Raw genomic sequence first — 16,969 nt, forward strand, 5'->3', positions numbered from 1 at the left:
CTTACGACAAATTCGTCCTCAAATTCGATTCTGTCCGTTTCCTAGTAACTGTAAATTTTGAGGGTAAGATCGAATCTCGAATGTACGGATTAAGTTTGTTAATGAGCAAAATCCAACCAAGGGTTCTCTGAATAGATTCCCCTGATAATTTCAAAACTACAGAATCTCCCTGACTTTTTAAACATTCAGTTATTGCCCTAAGTGAATTGAAAAAAAAAAGAGCAAGCTTGAGGTGAAAAAACCTAAAATCATTGAAATTGTTGAGGATAATTTTGGAGTTTGGATAAAGTATAAAAATGGGTATTGTATCAAGTAAAAATTCTATTAGACCACAAATACAATTTAGTTTCATATAAAAGTTTCCTCATTCAGACGCAAACTCGTCTTTTCCTGAATTGAAAAGTAAAATTGGATTGAAATTAAACAGAAAAAGGCAAATTTGCGATTTGCTATCTTAATTCTAAGAATATAATCAATCTCCCTAAATATACATCTAGTCAATCTTTATATACAAACAGAGTGTTGGCAATTCAGAATAGAAATAAGTATGCGAAAAGCAATAATCGTCTATGTATGTTACAACACTATGGCAGTTTTCCTTCTCTCTAAGTTTCTGTAGCAGCACAACTTAAATTATAAAGAGATCCTTAATATCAAAATCAGCCTTTGCTGTAAAGAATGAATTGATATTTACCTTTCCAAATTAACAATGAAATATCTGAATTGAAAATATTCAGGCTTAAATTATATATCTACATACAGGATTTATTCGCATATAAAAATAATTACAATTCAAATATAACTTAAAGAATTATTTAATTTGATGACGATCTGGCTTTCTTGGAACGCCAATTTACGATTCTCTCCTTCAAGTCCAATGCTGAAACATAGGTATGATTATTATTTAGAACTTTTTATTGAAATATTAAACAACAGCAAAAAAGTTAGAAAACTTTTCATCATTATGTTGATATAAAACTAAAGGGTTTTCGAAAAAAAGGTTTTATTATGATATTAAAAAGGAAACTCTTTCCAAATATCCAAGTACTAGATATACACTAACATTATACAAAAGAAAGGTAACCTCCATAAGTGTCATCTATGTACATGTTTTCCAATAAGTTGTTTCATTTTTATATAAAAAATAAAACCTCTTTCACTTCAGGTTGATATTAAAAGTGAAACCTCTTTCTAGGCTTTCCAGTATCAGATATACAGTAATAAACATACAAAAGAAAGGTCACCACCATAAGTGTCATCTATGTGAATATTTTCTAATTAAGAGTTTCATTTTGATCTTAACAATAAAACCTCCTTCAGTTCACTTTGATATTAAAAATGAAACCTCTTTCTAGACTTTCAAGTACCAGATATTCAATAATAAACATTTTACATATGAAAGGTCACCTCCATAAGTGCCATCTATGTGAATATTTTCTAATAAAAGGTTTTATTTTGATCTTAATCATAAAACCTCTTTCAGTTCACTTTGATATTAAAAATGAAATCTCTTTCTAGATATTCAAGTACCAGATACTCAGTAATAAACAAACATTTTACAAAAGAAAGGTCATCTCCATAGGTGTCATCTATGTGAATATTTTCTAATTAAGAGTTTCATTTTGATCTTAACAATAAAACCTCCTTCAGTTCACTTTGATATTAAAAATGAAACCTCTTTCTAGACTTTCAAGTACCAGATATTCAATAATAAACATTTTACATATGAAAGGTCACCTCCATAAGTGCCATCTATGTGAATATTTTCTAATAAAAGGTTTTATTTTGATCTTAATCATAAAACCTCTTTCAGTTCACTTTGATATTAAAAATGAAATCTCTTTCTAGATATTCAAGTACCAGATACTCAGTAATAAACAAACATTTTACAAAAGAAAGGTCATCTCCATAGGTGTCATCTATGTACATATTTTCCAATAAGTGGTTTCATTTTGATATCGAAAATAAAACCTCCTTCACTTCATTTGACATTAAAAACGAAATCTCTTTCTGGACTTTCCAATATCAGTTATACAGTAATAAACATACAAAAGAAAGTTCACCTCCATAAGTGTCATCTATGTGAATATTTTCCAATAAGAGGTTTCATTTTGATATTAACAATGAAACACAATTTCACTTCATTTTGATATTGAAAATAAAACCACGTTCTAGACTACGAGTACTAGATATACAATAATAAACATTTTATAAAAAAAAAGGTTATCTCCACAAGTGTCATCTATGTAAAGTGTTTTCCATTAAGAGGTTTCATTTTGAAAATTTATGGAAACTTCAGGTGACTAGACCACGTCTGAGCAGCCAGGAATTTTTCTATTCTTTCAAATGATCAAAATACATTTGTGATCAGTATTTCTGATTTTTCAGTACCTGATAAAGTTCAGGGGAGAGATGAAGCATTGTTCGAAGATCATAAAGAAACAAATTGGTCCACCCTTTTGGTTCTTTTTTTTTTCAACATAATAAAATCTTACCAGGAACCAGCATATCCTCCGTAAGAGGTTGCCTATTGAACGGATCCGTACTGCTGTTCAACAAATGCCTCATGATGACCGCCCGGTCCATAACTTGTCCGCTGGGCAAACGGACAGGATCAGTCATCAGGGTGTCCATCAGAGGGTCCTTGAATTCGTCTGGCGCGTCAGCCATCCAATCGTCGGTCTTCTGATTGTTTATCCAGACCTTGTTGGCCTTCACGGCCAAAGCCTGGAACTGCTCCAGTTCGCTGGTCGACTTGATTCCTATCCTTTGTAGCCGTACCAGAGCGTCATCAAACAGTTCCTTTCTGAACGATCTCTGCGATTGAAATGAAAATGATCAAGCAGTTGTGACAAAAAATGTGGTGTTGACAACTTAACCAAGCCCATGAAGGGTATACCTAAATTTAAATTGAACAGATGAAAATTACGTTGGTGAACCTGAATTTATAAAGGGTGTTTTATTAGAGCTATAGAACTTTAAATTGCAATAAAACAACGATGGATCATTCGATTGACATGAATTTTATTTATCCGAAAGATAATCTTGTGGCATTACATTTTAAATATGATTTCTGGCATATGACCACGACGGCTGGCTCGGATGTAGTCCAATCTGGACGTCCAATTTTCGATGACTTTTTCCAACATTTGTGGCCGTATATCGGCAATAACACGGCTAATGTTGTCTTCCAAATGGTCAAGGGTTTGTGGCTTTTCCGCATAGACCAATGACTTTACATAGCCCCACAGAAAGTAGTCTAGCGGTGTTAAATCACAAGATCTTGGAGGCCAATTCACAGGTCCAAAACGTGAAATTAGGCGGTCACCAAACGTGTCTTTCAATAAATCGATTGTGGCACGAGCTGTGTGACATGTTGCGCCGTCTTGTTGGAACCACAGCTCCTGGACATCATGGTTGTTCAATTCGGGAATGAAAAAGTTAGTAATCATGGCTCTATACCGATCACCATTGACTGTAACTTTCTGGCCATCATCGTTTTTGAAGAAGTACGGACCAATGATTCCACCAGCCCATAAAGCGCACTAAACAGTCAATTTTTCTGGATGTAACGGTGTTTCGACATACACTTGAGGATTAGCTTCACTCCAAATGCAGCAGTTTTGTTTGTTGAAGTAGCCATTCAACCAGAAACGCGCTTCATCGCTAAACAAAATAAAATGGAAGTAGTGCGCGATACGTATTCCGCACAGAACCATTATTTTCGAAATAAAATTGCACTATTTGCAAGCGTTGTTCAGGCGTGAGTCTATTCATGATGAATTGCCAAACCAAACTGAGAATAAATCACTTGACAGCTGTTAAATCGGTCGCCATCTTGAACAGTAATGCCAACTTAAAGTTATATACCTCGAAAAAAACACCCGTTATAAACGATGTATGCGCCATCTGAAACATACGCGATCCCTCGAAATCAAGTAGGTATAAATCTGAAATCTCCCGTTTTGTCTGAAAGTTTTACAGGTATAAGTAGGCACACCAGGTTTTCTATACATCTTAGCCCGAAGGCTACACATTTCAAGCACACATCGTCAGACCCAGAAATAGACAATAAAAAGGCTTGGGTTTGAAAAAGTGACAGATAAAATTGAAAAAGCGATCTTACCTCGTCGCCCGCTAGGGCTGAAGCGAATTTATCACAGTCTAGATGGAGGTAAATGTCAACTAACTGACTTAACAGCCTTCTCGGCTCCCATCCGTACTTATCGGGATTTTTGACCTTCAAATTTTTGCATTTCGGTCCACACAACTGCTGAAGATTGAAATTGAGCATCGAAGCTAATCTGAAAAAATCACAATATGTACATTGTAGAAATCATGGTTGAGTTACGCAATTTTTGATGTCCGTCATTTCAAAATATTTCTGAACTAGCAATCGTCACATCAAGAAATGCTCTGTTGAGTCGGTAACTGAGGATGCACTATCAATGTGCAAATCTTTAACAGGCCAATTGAAAAGACTCGGGTCTACCATAGTAAATCACATTTTTTTGGCAAATTCGATTTTATTATTCAACATAGTTGCCTTCTAGGGCGATACAGCTATTATAGCGATCTTCCAACTTTTCGATACCATTTTTGTAGTACGATTGTCTTTCGCTTCAAAATAGGACTCAGTTTCGGTGATTACTTCTTCATTGGAGCTCAATTTCTTTCCAGCGAGCATTCTTTTGAGGTCTGACAACAGGAAAAAGTCGCTGGGGGCCAGATCTGGTGAATACGGTGGATGCAGAAGCCATTCGAAGCCCAATTCATGCAATTTTGCCATTGTTTTCATTGATTTGTGACACGGCGCATTGTCTTGATGAAACAGCACCTTTTTTTCTTCAAATGGGGTCTTTTTTAACGATTTCATCCTTTAAACGATCCAATAACGCTGTATCATAATCGCTGTTGATGATCTGGCCCTTTTGGAGATAACCAATGAATATTATACCTTGCGCATCCCAGAATACTGATGCCATAACCTTGCCAGCTGACTGTTGCGTTTTTCCTTGCTTTGGATCTGGTTCATCGTGTGCAGTCCACTCAGCTGACTGTCGATTGGACTACGGTGTGAAATGATGGAGCCATGTTTCATCTATTGTCACATATCGACGCAAAAATTCAGGTTTATTGCACTTAAACAGCTTCAAACACATTAACACGTTGTTGTTTTTGATCGATTGTGAGCTCGCGCGGCACCCATTTTGCACACAGCTTTCTTATGTACAAATATTCGTGAATGATATGATGTATACGTTCAGATGATATCTTCACAATGTCTGCTATCTCGATCAACTTCACTTTTCGATCATTCAAAATTATTTTGTGAACTTTTTTGTTGTTTTCGTCGGTGACAGCCTCTTTTGGGCGTCCACTGCGTTCACAGTCTTCGGTACTCATTTCACCACGTTTAAACTCAGTATACCAATCAATGATGGTTGATTTTCCTGGTGCAGACCCCGGAAACTCTTCATCAAGCCAAGATTTTGCTTCAACTGTATTTTTCCCTTTCAAAAAGCAATATTTTATCAGCACACGAAATTCTTTTATCAAACAACAAAAGTAGCTACACTCACAACGCAATATCTCACGAAATAATGGTCGGACTGCTGTCAAATTTTGACACGTATCGTTTGAAGGTTGGTACTAACTAAAAATCATATGGATCTAATACTAGCACCGCCATCTGTGCATCAGACCGGGGATTTTTCAATTGGCCTAATATCTCTGGTGTCAGCACAATACTTGCAGTTCCATTTTCGTGAATGTCTTTTGCATGAACCTAATCCAACTCACCTGTCAACTAGTTCAGGACGTAGGAATGGCTCTTTGATGTCGATGGTGAGGTAGTGGAACATGTCGACAGTTTCCCTCCCCAAAGTGAGGTACGATCTGCACTGCCTTTCGTCAGCTGCCAATTGCCTCGTTCTGCTCTGTTGCTGTTCCGGCGACAACTTAGACCACCTCGCTTCGTCGCTCATCAGTTCCTGTATCTTATGCACCCTCTTCAAACTTTCCAACGATTCGTCAAGTAGGAAGGTTGTGTCGTTCATCAGCATGTTTACGAAACGTACGAACTGCTTGCCGTTTCTAGATTCGTTCACTAGGGCTTGTCGATGGACAGGGGAATCCCACATTCCTACAACAATAAGTACACTTTTTATTATAGCTGTTCGATCAATGAAAATATAGGAATTATACACATTTGAAACTTTATTTGATTTATAGGCAATGTATTCCTTATGTCAGTTGTCACGTCAAACAGATAAGAAATTGTGTTGGTAAACCTGGATTTGACATTTTAGGGGGAAAATGCCAGGCTCAAACGTCAAAAATAGGTCTGAAGTAAGATGCATAGAATACCTGGTGTGTGTAATGATTTGATTTTGTTTCAGACTTTTTGAGATATCCACCTGTTGCTTTGGTGTTCTGCTTCACCAGAGTTCTGTAAGGTGGCGCTCTTCAGAAATTTTTGAATTTCCGGTATCTATTTAGACTTTACAAACTTTCTGCAATAAATTACAATTCAGTTCCTATCGAATTTTCAATGAAATGTATGGAATATAATGACAGAGTATAGAAGATTGTTACGAATATAAAATATTGTGACTCAAAGGTCACGAGAGCCGAGAATCGAGAGAAATGTCAAATATAAACGATGTATGCGCCATCTGAAACAGACGCGAACTCTCGAAATCAAGTAGGTATAAATCCGAAAAATATCCCGTTTTGTCTGAAAGTTTTATAGGTATAGGGTGTTTTTTTTTCGAGGTATATAACTTCAAGTTGGCATTACTGTTTAAGATGGCGACCGATTTAACAACTGACCAGTTTGTCAGTTTGGTTTGGCAATTCATCATAAATAGACTCACGCCTGAACAACGCTTGCTAATAGTGCAATTTTATTTCGAAAATAATGGTTCTGTGAGGAATACGTATCGCGCACTACGTCCATTTTATTTTGTTTAGCGATGAAGCGCACTTCTGGTTGAATGGCTACGTCAACAAACAAAACTGCCGCATTTGGAGTGAAGCTAATCCTCAAGTGTATGTCGAAACACCGTTACATCCAGAAAAACTGACTGTTTGGTGCGCTTTATGGGCTGGTGGAATCATTGGTCCGTACTTCTTCAAAAACGATGATGGCCAGAACGTTACAGTCAATGGTGATCGGTATAGAGCCATGATTACTAACTTTTTCATTCCTGAATTGAACAACCATGATGTCCAGGAGCTGTGGTTCCAACAAGACGGCGCAACATGACACACAGCTCGTGCCACAATCGATTAATTGAAAGACACATTTGGTGACCGCCTAATTTCACGTTTTGGACCAGTGAATTGGCCTCCAAGATCTTGTGATTCAACACCGCTAGACTACTTTCTGTGGGGCTATGTAAAGTCATTGGTCTATGTGGATAAGCCACAAATCCTTGACCATTTGGAAGACAACATTCGCCGTGTTATTGCCGATATACGGTCACAAATGTCGGAAAAAGTAATCGAAAATTGGACGTCCAGATTGGACTACATCCGAGCCAGCCGTGGCGGTCATATGCCAGAAATCATATTTAAAATGTAATGCCACAAGATTATCTTGCGGATAAATAAAATTCATGTCAATCGAATCATCCATCGTTGTTTTATTGCAATTCAAAGTTCTATAGCTCTGAAAAAAATACCCCCTTTATAAGAGACACACCAGGTTTTCAATGCATCTCAGTTTGAAGACAAGCGCATTAAAATCATGAACCATTAGACTCAGAAACAGACAAGAAAAAGGATTAGTAAGAGTACTGAATACTGTATTACACTAAGACTTCTTCCTATCTGTTTTAAGGCAACGAGAAACAAAAAATGAAATAAAATTACAAAAAGCATTACTTATGACCGTTATAGACACTTTCCTCCCTAATTTAGCGTTGTTAGACCTGCATTTCGACATGCGTATTTGAAGAAAGAGATCCGAAAAAGGCCTAGTGTATAAAAAGGGCTCAAGGTGCACAATCTGACAGTTCTAGAAGGTCTTAGGCCACACCCACCTTTGATGATCAAGCTTATGTGATACCTGATCGAGAACTTATCATAAAACTCCGAGCTCGATCCAGTCGTTTCGACATCTGTGTAGAATTTCATCAGCGCGCTCGGCAGCGATTCCTGAGACAGCGGATGGTGCATCAGGCGAGAGTGCAGGTTCTCGCAACGCGGGTGGATCGAGGGGCTCAGCACGAAGACCACCTCGACTATCTTGGCCACGAGGTAGGGGTTCTTGATCATGGAAGACTTGCAGATGCACACGAGGAGCCAGGTGATCATGGAATTCTCCATGTTGTCCGCTACAACAGACGGCATGGACCTGCAAACACAGTATATTTTGAGTGTTCGTCCCTAACCTACAAAAAAGACTAAAACATATGTCATAAATTGGACGTACAAACGAAACTGACAGATTCCGAGGATCATTTCAAGAAAAAAAGTCCTGTAAACATGGGCCCGCAAACCCTTTGTCTTCAGGATACAGGGTGTGAGAGTTGGATTTTTTCGATTTTTTTCTCATAGCACCTTCCCTTCACAAAAATTCAGGTTTATTGTACTTAAACAGCTTCAAACACTGCTCAGAATCGTTAACACGTTGTTGTTTTTGATCGATTGTGAGCTCGTGCAGCACCCATTTTGCACATAGCTTTCTCATGTACAAATATTCGTGAATGATATGATGTACACGTTCAGATGATATCCTCACAATGTCTGCTATCTCGATCAACTTCAATTTACGGTGAAAAAAAAAATTTGTGAACTTTTTTGATCTTTTCGTAGGTTACAGCCTCTTTTGGGCGTCTACTGCATTGGCCGTCTTTGGTGCTCATTTCACCACGTTTAAACTTAGCATACCAATAAATGATGGTGGATTTTCCTGGTGCAGACTCCGGAAACAATTCATCAAGTCAAGATTTTGCTTCAAGTGTATTTTTCTCCTCAAAGAGCAATATTTTATCAGCACACGAAATTCTTTTTTTCCATCTTTTTTTCAAATAACAAAAGTAGCTACACTCACAACGCAATATCTTACTAACTAATGGTAGGACTACTGTCAAACTTTGACACGTATCGTTTGAAGGTTGGTACTAACTAAAAATCATATGGATTTAATACTAGCACTGCCATCTGTGCATCAGACCGGGGATTTTTGAATTGGCCTAATGTTCCACTTAATTTAGGCATAAATATTCCAATTTAGTGTTTTCATCCAGTGATATGCTAATTTTGAATGCAAATCTTCTGATATGTTTTTTGGAACAGTCCCCGCTTTTTTCCTTCAAAAATTTATTCTGGTGGACCACTGGTAGTTTAGAAAAATGTGAAAAGAAACCTTGGTCCAGTACTACACTTTTTCTTGTAGTTTTCTCATATCTGCTACCGATTTTGAGAAAAAATTTCAAACAATTCGCTGGCAATCCTCAGAAAAATCCAATAAACTAGTATAATCATCATAAAAGAAGTCTGCTAGTATCTCGAAAACAAAGTGTTTATGGGTGTGCTTTTTCTTAAAATCATAAAAGAAATCTCTCATTTTCCTTTGTACTTTCAATTTAGGAACACCTCAGAAACAAAATTATTCTACTCAATGAACAATTACTTACTAAATGCAATAATTTCTGCAAAGAAAAATTTATATTCCCTATTCAAAGCATCTACTTGACTTGGAAATGATCTTGAAATCAAACTCCTAGGTCAGTCCAATTTCCCCCTAAAGACTAAAAAACTAACTTTTTGATCCAGGCTCCTTCGAAGCTGTTATTTCTGGTTGGTCTTTCGACATGGGTCACCCTGTATATTATTCTCTGAGACCACTAGATTCTTTAACCTATCAAGTTAGTAGGTTATAAGAGCAATAGATGGAATGAAGCTTTGAAAGGCTGTATATTATTTTCGTGGGAACACCACCATGTGACTGCTCAATTCGAAAAGAAATTAGAGATAATTCTTCTAAGAAATCACAGATTTTTCTTCAAACAATAATGTACATTGTAGTATTCAAGTATTTTCAATTAGCGAATGAAAAAAAAAGCAATAACTTTTCGATTTTCGCAAAAGAATTGATGATGATACTGGACATGATGTATTTCAAAAATATTCGTAAAAATATCATTACAAAAGCGGCAAAACTATGATTTTTATAAAGAGACTCGACTTCCTTTTGACAAAAGTTGTAATTATTGTAATATTCCTAACTTCTACTGATCATTCAATCGTTCTGGCAACACCGCACACTATTTTAGTCCCTCCTCCTCGTGACAGATCACGAGAATGTCACGTGGCGGTGTTCATTCTTAACCTAAAAGTGACTATCAGTATATCAGTACTTACTGCAAAATGAACAGAAGAAACTCGGCTATATCTTCGATGTACCACTCGGGCAACGCTGAAAACGTGGCCTGGCTTTCTGCATCGTCCTTGTTCATCAGCATCAGCAGATACTCCGCCACGGACGTGTAGAAAATCAGGGTCCTCTTCATCAGATTCTTATCTAGCAAGCCGGCCTCTGCGCACAACTTCGAGCTTGAGGGGGCAAAGGGAAAAATAGTTTTGATTCCTTTCGACAACTATTCAACGTTTATAGACACCTACTTGCTCATCTTTTTCAATTCTACTTTCCACCTCTTTATCACGATCTTGTTGTGGTGGGCTTGAGGCGTGTTCTTCCACTGCGCTTCGGTGGACACCTTCTCGTCGAGCAGCTTCTGCAGCTCTCTGATCGACTTCAACAACCTCTGGTACTTCTGAAGAGCCGGCAGTAGGGACAAATGGTGGCAGTGGAGTGTGAGGAACCAACAGATTGTCGAGAAGTTTGGTGACAGGAACTTGACGGTATCTTCTGCAAGACAGAAAATATTAAGAACTATTACCCGCAGTTTAATATCGAAATATAGAAATATTCGAATAAAATCAATAGAAGGGAAGATACACCAAACCTGTCAAAAGGGGAGGAGATAAGCACATAGCTCCACCCACTGCAAAATTCCAGTTCTTCCAACAAAATAAAAGCGCAAGAATAAAATGAACCATATTATCAAGACGAATCAACGAAAGAAATGAGCTTACTTGAGCTATCTAACCAATTTTCCACCTCCTGAGACGTGTACTTTATCCTGGTCTCGTTCTTTATGTTGACCATAGTTTCCGGATGGAAGGGATACTGGGGATCGATCTTATCCAACTTGATCTTCATCGACAGCATCTGTAGGACGGTTTGGAGGTTCAGCATGAAGCCATCTCCGGCCAACGCCCCTTCGTTGGCCTGAATCTGAGATCTCTTTTCGTTGCACTTCAGGACGAATGCGATATAATTAAGGGTTGGATCCCTGCTTTCCATATTTGCCAACAAGCAATGGAAGATCCTGTAGACACTCATTCTGGTGGTCTCTAATTCCAACTGAAACAAGGAAATACGTTTATTTACCGACGATTTGCTATATTGTTGGAGTTCCACAAGGGTCGCTCTGTGGTCCTACTTTATTTCTCTACAAGGTAAACGATAATTGTTTCTTACCTGAAGTGTCTGATTGACCGATTTATCTGTCTGTGAGTTGCCGGAGAAGAATTTTTCTGCTATGAGTGGCTCATCTTCGTCGAAAACAGACACCGATAGGAAAGGTGCCAGGAAAGATGTACAGCTTATTTCCCTGCCCGGCACCGGAGTACAAATTTCTGGCATGAACTGTGGCTGCTTCGTTATGAAAGTACAAAAAGGCCTGTTGTTATATCGGAGCTCTGCTAGTTCGAGCAGAGTTTGTATGGGTCCCCTGAGTTTATCGTCGACCACACTGGCCTCTTGCATTGACGCAAATAAACCTAGGAACACGGGGAAAAGTCAGAAACATTCTGTATATAAGTTTGTGGTAGTAGCTACTTATAATACAAGTGCGATTCCATTTAATTTCTCATCTCTTCACCTTAGGCCCCTTTTAGCTTGAGTAAGGTTAAAAAAAAAGCTAATTTTCTATGTTCCCTGACAGTTGGCAACACCTAAATCGCCATGTTTAATCTGTTCAGCGGAAACTACAGTTGTAGGACGTCATTTTTCTGAGCGACTTTGATTTACACTCACTAAGCCCAACACGTTGTGAGAACACTGAGAACTGTCAAAACATGGGTTTTAGAGGTTAGGTATTTTCTAACTGTTCAGAAAACCGCTCTCTGATCATTTTAAGATTTTTGAGGATTAGATTTGCAACTGCTATGTAAAACAGTGATTTAGGTGTTGCCAACTGACAGGGAACATAGAAAATTAGTTTTCTTTTAACCTTACTTAACCTAAAAGGGACCAATAGTGAAGAGACACAAGGAAATTATTAAAAAACCGATTATAAACATCTTACCTTGCATTATAGGTCCGAAAATAGTAGACATAACATTATCGTTTACATGAACGCTGGCAACAAGTTCAGATAAAAAGCCACGCGGCATCGTTTGATCCGTGAGCGATTTGAACAGAGGCGATTTTGGACCATTGATTGTTTTTGCTTCTATCGGTATAACAATTCCCTACGAAGAAAATAATGCGGTTCAAATAGATATCTCAGTGTAGCCTTGCGAAAAAATAATAATGAAAACGGATACTGATCCCCACCTGTAAAACCAAACTGGCGTATTGTACCAATTGAGCCCTGAGTTCGGACAGAACGCTGTTCAGTGGTGGCATACTTGACTTCCTGGGATGGTTTCTCTCCTCGACTCCTACTCTTGCGTAAGAGTCTAAGATGAAATTGAGAGCTCTGCCTGTACGGGTATTCTCATCGCAATAGCCACCTTGGACAGGGGGCACGGATATCGGACAACTGCTAACAGGACTTGGGGAAGGGCTGCGCAACATAAGATTAAAATTAACGTATGGAGCGTTCATAAAATCGTGCAACTAGTTACCTCAAATTCAAGGTGGGACTGGCAGAAAAGGATTTCATACTGCTGCATTCTCCGTTGTCCGCCGTATTCACATCCATGGAGACCTCTTGGAAGGGGTCCTCGCCCTCTCTGATCATGACCAACACCTCCATTATCGACATGGATATCAATTCGGAAATTCTCGGACTCTGGGACTGGGCTAACATTTCAGCGGTTTGGGGTAGGTACAGTCTTGATTTCAGGTCCAATCTGTAGGTGGCGCCCAGTATTCTGGCTACGGTGTTGCACAGCTGATCATCGGTCAGTTCTATCGAGCTGGCTCTCTTTCTTTCTTTCCTTATGTCGCTTTCGTCAACCTGTAACGGTTTATGGTGAAATATTAAACGACGCAGATTTTGCTCTGTTTAAAGGATGGGGAGAATCGAATCATAATTGTAGCATTGATATTCTTTTACGAGTTTCATTCAAATTGATGAAATATTTCTATAAATGTTGTTTAGGGATTTTTGCTTTGAAAAATGTTGGTTGGCAGAACAGTTTTCTGTAACACAGATTTGACAGATAAAAGATTAATCCGTGACAGGAAAGTTCCGAGTACCAACATAGTATAATGAAATATAACCGTTAAATGTGTGTGAAACTGAGATATTCCCGCACGACAAAATTAAAGAAACGATTTTTCTGAAATACCCCTAATAACATAAAATAAAATATTATCCGTGATCTAAGATGCATAGAATCCCTGGTGTGTGTACTGATTCGATTTTGTTTCAGACTTTATGAGATATCCACCTGTTGCTTTGGTGTTCTGCTTCACCAGAGTTCTGTAAGGTGGCGCTCTTCAGAAATTTTCGAATTTCCGCCATCTGCCTGGCGCCGTTTAAAAATGAAATACTGATTTTAGACTTTACAAACTTTCACAATAAATTACAATTCAGTTCCTATCGAATTTTTAATGAAATGTATGGAATATAACGACAGACCATAGAAGATTGTTACGAATATAAAATATTGTGACTCAAACGTCACGAGAGCAGAAAATCGAGAGAAATGTCAAATATAAACGATGTATGCGCCATCTGAAACAGACGCGATCCCTCGAAATCAAGTAGGTATAAATCTGAAACATATCCCGTTTTGTCTGAAAGTTTTACAGGTATAAGAAGACACACCAGGTTTTCTATGCATCTTACCGTGATCCAAATCGATTATCATAATTTTATGCATTCATTTTAAACATCTTATTCAAATAGTTCTTTCATTATTAGTGAATCTGGCAACGTTAATCCAAATAAATAATATAATTCAAACAACTTTTTACTCGAGCTTGATCTGGAAATTTAATTTAATTTGAATTTAAGGCTTTAACTGTAAGACTGGTCATTTCTCGATTATGATTGGATTCTGCCCATCACAACAGTATTGATTAGGATTGGAAGGATGATAGGGAACAACAAATTGTTTAAATGTAGATTAAACGATATTTGCTTACGAATCGTGGAATGACTGGGTATTTATACTTGTGCAACTTCAGGGTGTTATAAAACCAACCAACCTCCATGTTCTCAAATCCGGAGTCGATGTCTGTGTTCGTCCCACCAATCTTGTCGCTTGAACCGATACATTCGTCAACTTCCATGTGAGTAGAGCTAGTATCTGAGTCACTTCTTTGAGGCGGGGGCCTAGATCTATGCCTGGCGCCGCAAGGTACGTCGATAGGCTTGCTAGGAATTTGAAACACCCCATCGCTGGTTCTCGGTGCCTCACTGTTCGAGGGGTATTCTTCGTTTGGTTTATCCTCTGAGGATAATAGAAGAAATTTGAATGGAAATGATAATACTCTCGTAATGGCCGAAAGCATAATGAACACATTTTTATCGTGTTGGCATTATTGAAATCTGCAAACACTTTTCCAAAACATTTTGAATTCGAAATTATTTGATACTGACAGTTGAATCGACAATTCAAATGAATGAAAACTGACACTTATTCATGTATGCCAACAAAACAAATTGAATATGCCAACAAAGTACTTCTTATAGAGAAAATCTAAGTTAAAAGAAAAAAATTTCGAACTGATAATTATTCCAACTGAATATATAAATCATTTCAGCTGCAAAATGATCTGAATTTTGATGAGTACCACCAGACTCAGTAATTTTTTAATCGATCTTTTTTTCAATATTAAAATAGATTCAAATTTCACTCAATTAGACTATTCAATTACTTCAAACATGAAAGTAGTGTCTCTGCAACAGCTCACATGAAATAGCAGTTATTTTAAACATGTTAGAATAACTTTCAAATTGGAAAACAACGAACCAATGAACACATGTAATTATAAGTAATTATTTACAGTTATTTAATCTGCTCATCTTAAGGTAGACATGAGATTGAATTAATTAAATGGAGATTGTAAATAATTCATTAAATCATGATCACTTTCAAAAATAAGCACCGAAATATTAATTTATACAAGAATAATTTTATTATATTAGAGAAAATAGAGATGAATTATTTGAGAATTGAAAGGGTGTCATTTTTACTTTATTAAAAGTGTTTTACTCACCTTCAATCAGTTTTGGTTCTTCTGAAGGTTCTATGCTTGGTTCTCTTTGGGAATTTATTGGGGATTGAGAGATTGGAGTTTCCTGAGGAGACACTGAACCTGTAGTAGCTCTTTCCAAAGCAGCTAATCTTGCTATTCGTTTTCTACGGATCTAAGACAAGAAAAAAAGTAAGTACACAGAAATGGTTTGAAAAATTTAATTTCTGAAACTTACCCACTCAAAAGCAATCATTTTTCCTTACAAATGAGTCACAACTACCTTTTATTCATTATACAGTCTGGCGGCAAAATGATGGGAAAAAAGAAGTATCTACTGGTCTCAAGAAGGCGGAAATAAACAGTTATACCTATCGCGAACTGTGAGAAAGCATTCCTTTGTTTATTCTAAATTTTGGAAGAAACTGTATCAAATACTAGTAAAACAAAGACCCACTTTATGGCAATAATTCGCAATTTGCAAGGTTGAATATTTGAAAATCAGGACAAAATAACATGACTTTTTCACTTTCCTTATTACTCATCTTTAACTCATAATTTTTTTTACAAATATAACTTCATATATTTTAAATTATATGCGTTTTACTCCCAAGAACTGATACGTGAAAACATCGGTTTTCCATTGATTGATAGAGTCCAGAAATACTTGTTTTCAGCCAAGTTCAATGCCAAAAAAACAGCTTTACATGAAAAACTTCACATTCAATAAATAAATGAAAGGGAACTCACTTCTTCTTGGTTTAATTCGCTCATATTTCTTGTTGACAAACACTTCAACTCACACTTTCATGTATATTTGACCAAAACTGTTTCCAAATAACTTTATCACTTCCAACCGTACGAGCTTTTGGCTTTGTAAGCAGTACGTCAAGAAGGTTGATTGCACGAATGTCAGTCACCTCCAAACAGCTGAGATAGAGCCACAAAGCTTATGGATGATGTTGCTAAAATTTCAATGACTTTCACGTATGTTACTTTAATAAAGTCAAGCTGAATTCTTTAGTTCTAAAACCTTGGAGGTTACTCTTTATGTTTGAGCGCATCGATTAGTAACAAAACAAATTCAAAAACAAATCAATTCATTACTCCTCCAAAATTCAAGAATGACAATTGATAATGAATACGCAAGCGCCCCATTCTGTTTTTATTTCCTAGATAGTGTCTATCTTTTCGTCTTTGATCCAAGGAATAACATTTTTTTGGTTGAAATTCGGAAGGATATCGAATAAATATAATATTATTATAATAATTTCTCAAATGAGAAAATTGAAGCACACTAAAGAGAAGAAGAATGATAGACATAAATTGATTGTATTTATATTCTATGTAACAAATATCTGAGGTTATGTTATTTGTTTATATGTCAAATTTCTCAATCATTTGACAAAGAAAACTGATTATTCTGGAGAAATTTGTGTTAAAATGAAGAAGCGGAGGAGAATCAAAATTATGATTATCGAATATCATTATTTCTATTATTCTTAGGAGTTCTTA

At 37.0% G+C, this 16,969-nt stretch overlaps 1 protein-coding gene across 2 annotated transcripts; it reads right to left on the reverse strand.

The window, feature by feature from the left end:
- Positions 1-301: 301 nt before the first annotated feature.
- On the reverse strand, positions 302-16,572 carry LOC123682035 (ubiquitin conjugation factor E4 B). 2 transcript variants are annotated; one of them, XM_045620418.1, is made up of 15 exons: positions 16,205-16,572; positions 15,479-15,629; positions 14,402-14,709; positions 12,931-13,265; positions 12,638-12,869; positions 12,387-12,552; positions 11,558-11,859; positions 11,110-11,440; positions 10,636-10,882; positions 10,375-10,566; positions 8,049-8,362; positions 5,803-6,145; positions 4,127-4,304; positions 2,496-2,817; positions 302-880 (listed from the first exon to the last, which is right to left on the reverse strand). In XM_045620418.1, exons 1-15 carry the CDS (start codon positions 16,226-16,228, stop codon positions 816-818), a joined length of 3,510 nt encoding a protein of 1,169 aa, XP_045476374.1. In that variant the 5' UTR covers positions 16,229-16,572; the 3' UTR covers positions 302-815. The 2 variants fall into 2 exon arrangements, with proteins under 2 accessions (XP_045476374.1, XP_045476375.1); XM_045620419.1 differs by having other exon boundaries at positions 14,465-14,709; positions 16,205-16,571.
- Between the last annotated feature and the right edge of the window lie 397 nt (positions 16,573-16,969).

This window comes from Harmonia axyridis, chromosome 6 (genome assembly GCF_914767665.1).
Source record: "Harmonia axyridis chromosome 6, icHarAxyr1.1, whole genome shotgun sequence".
In the NCBI taxonomy this organism is placed as follows: domain Eukaryota; kingdom Metazoa; phylum Arthropoda; class Insecta; order Coleoptera; family Coccinellidae; genus Harmonia; species Harmonia axyridis.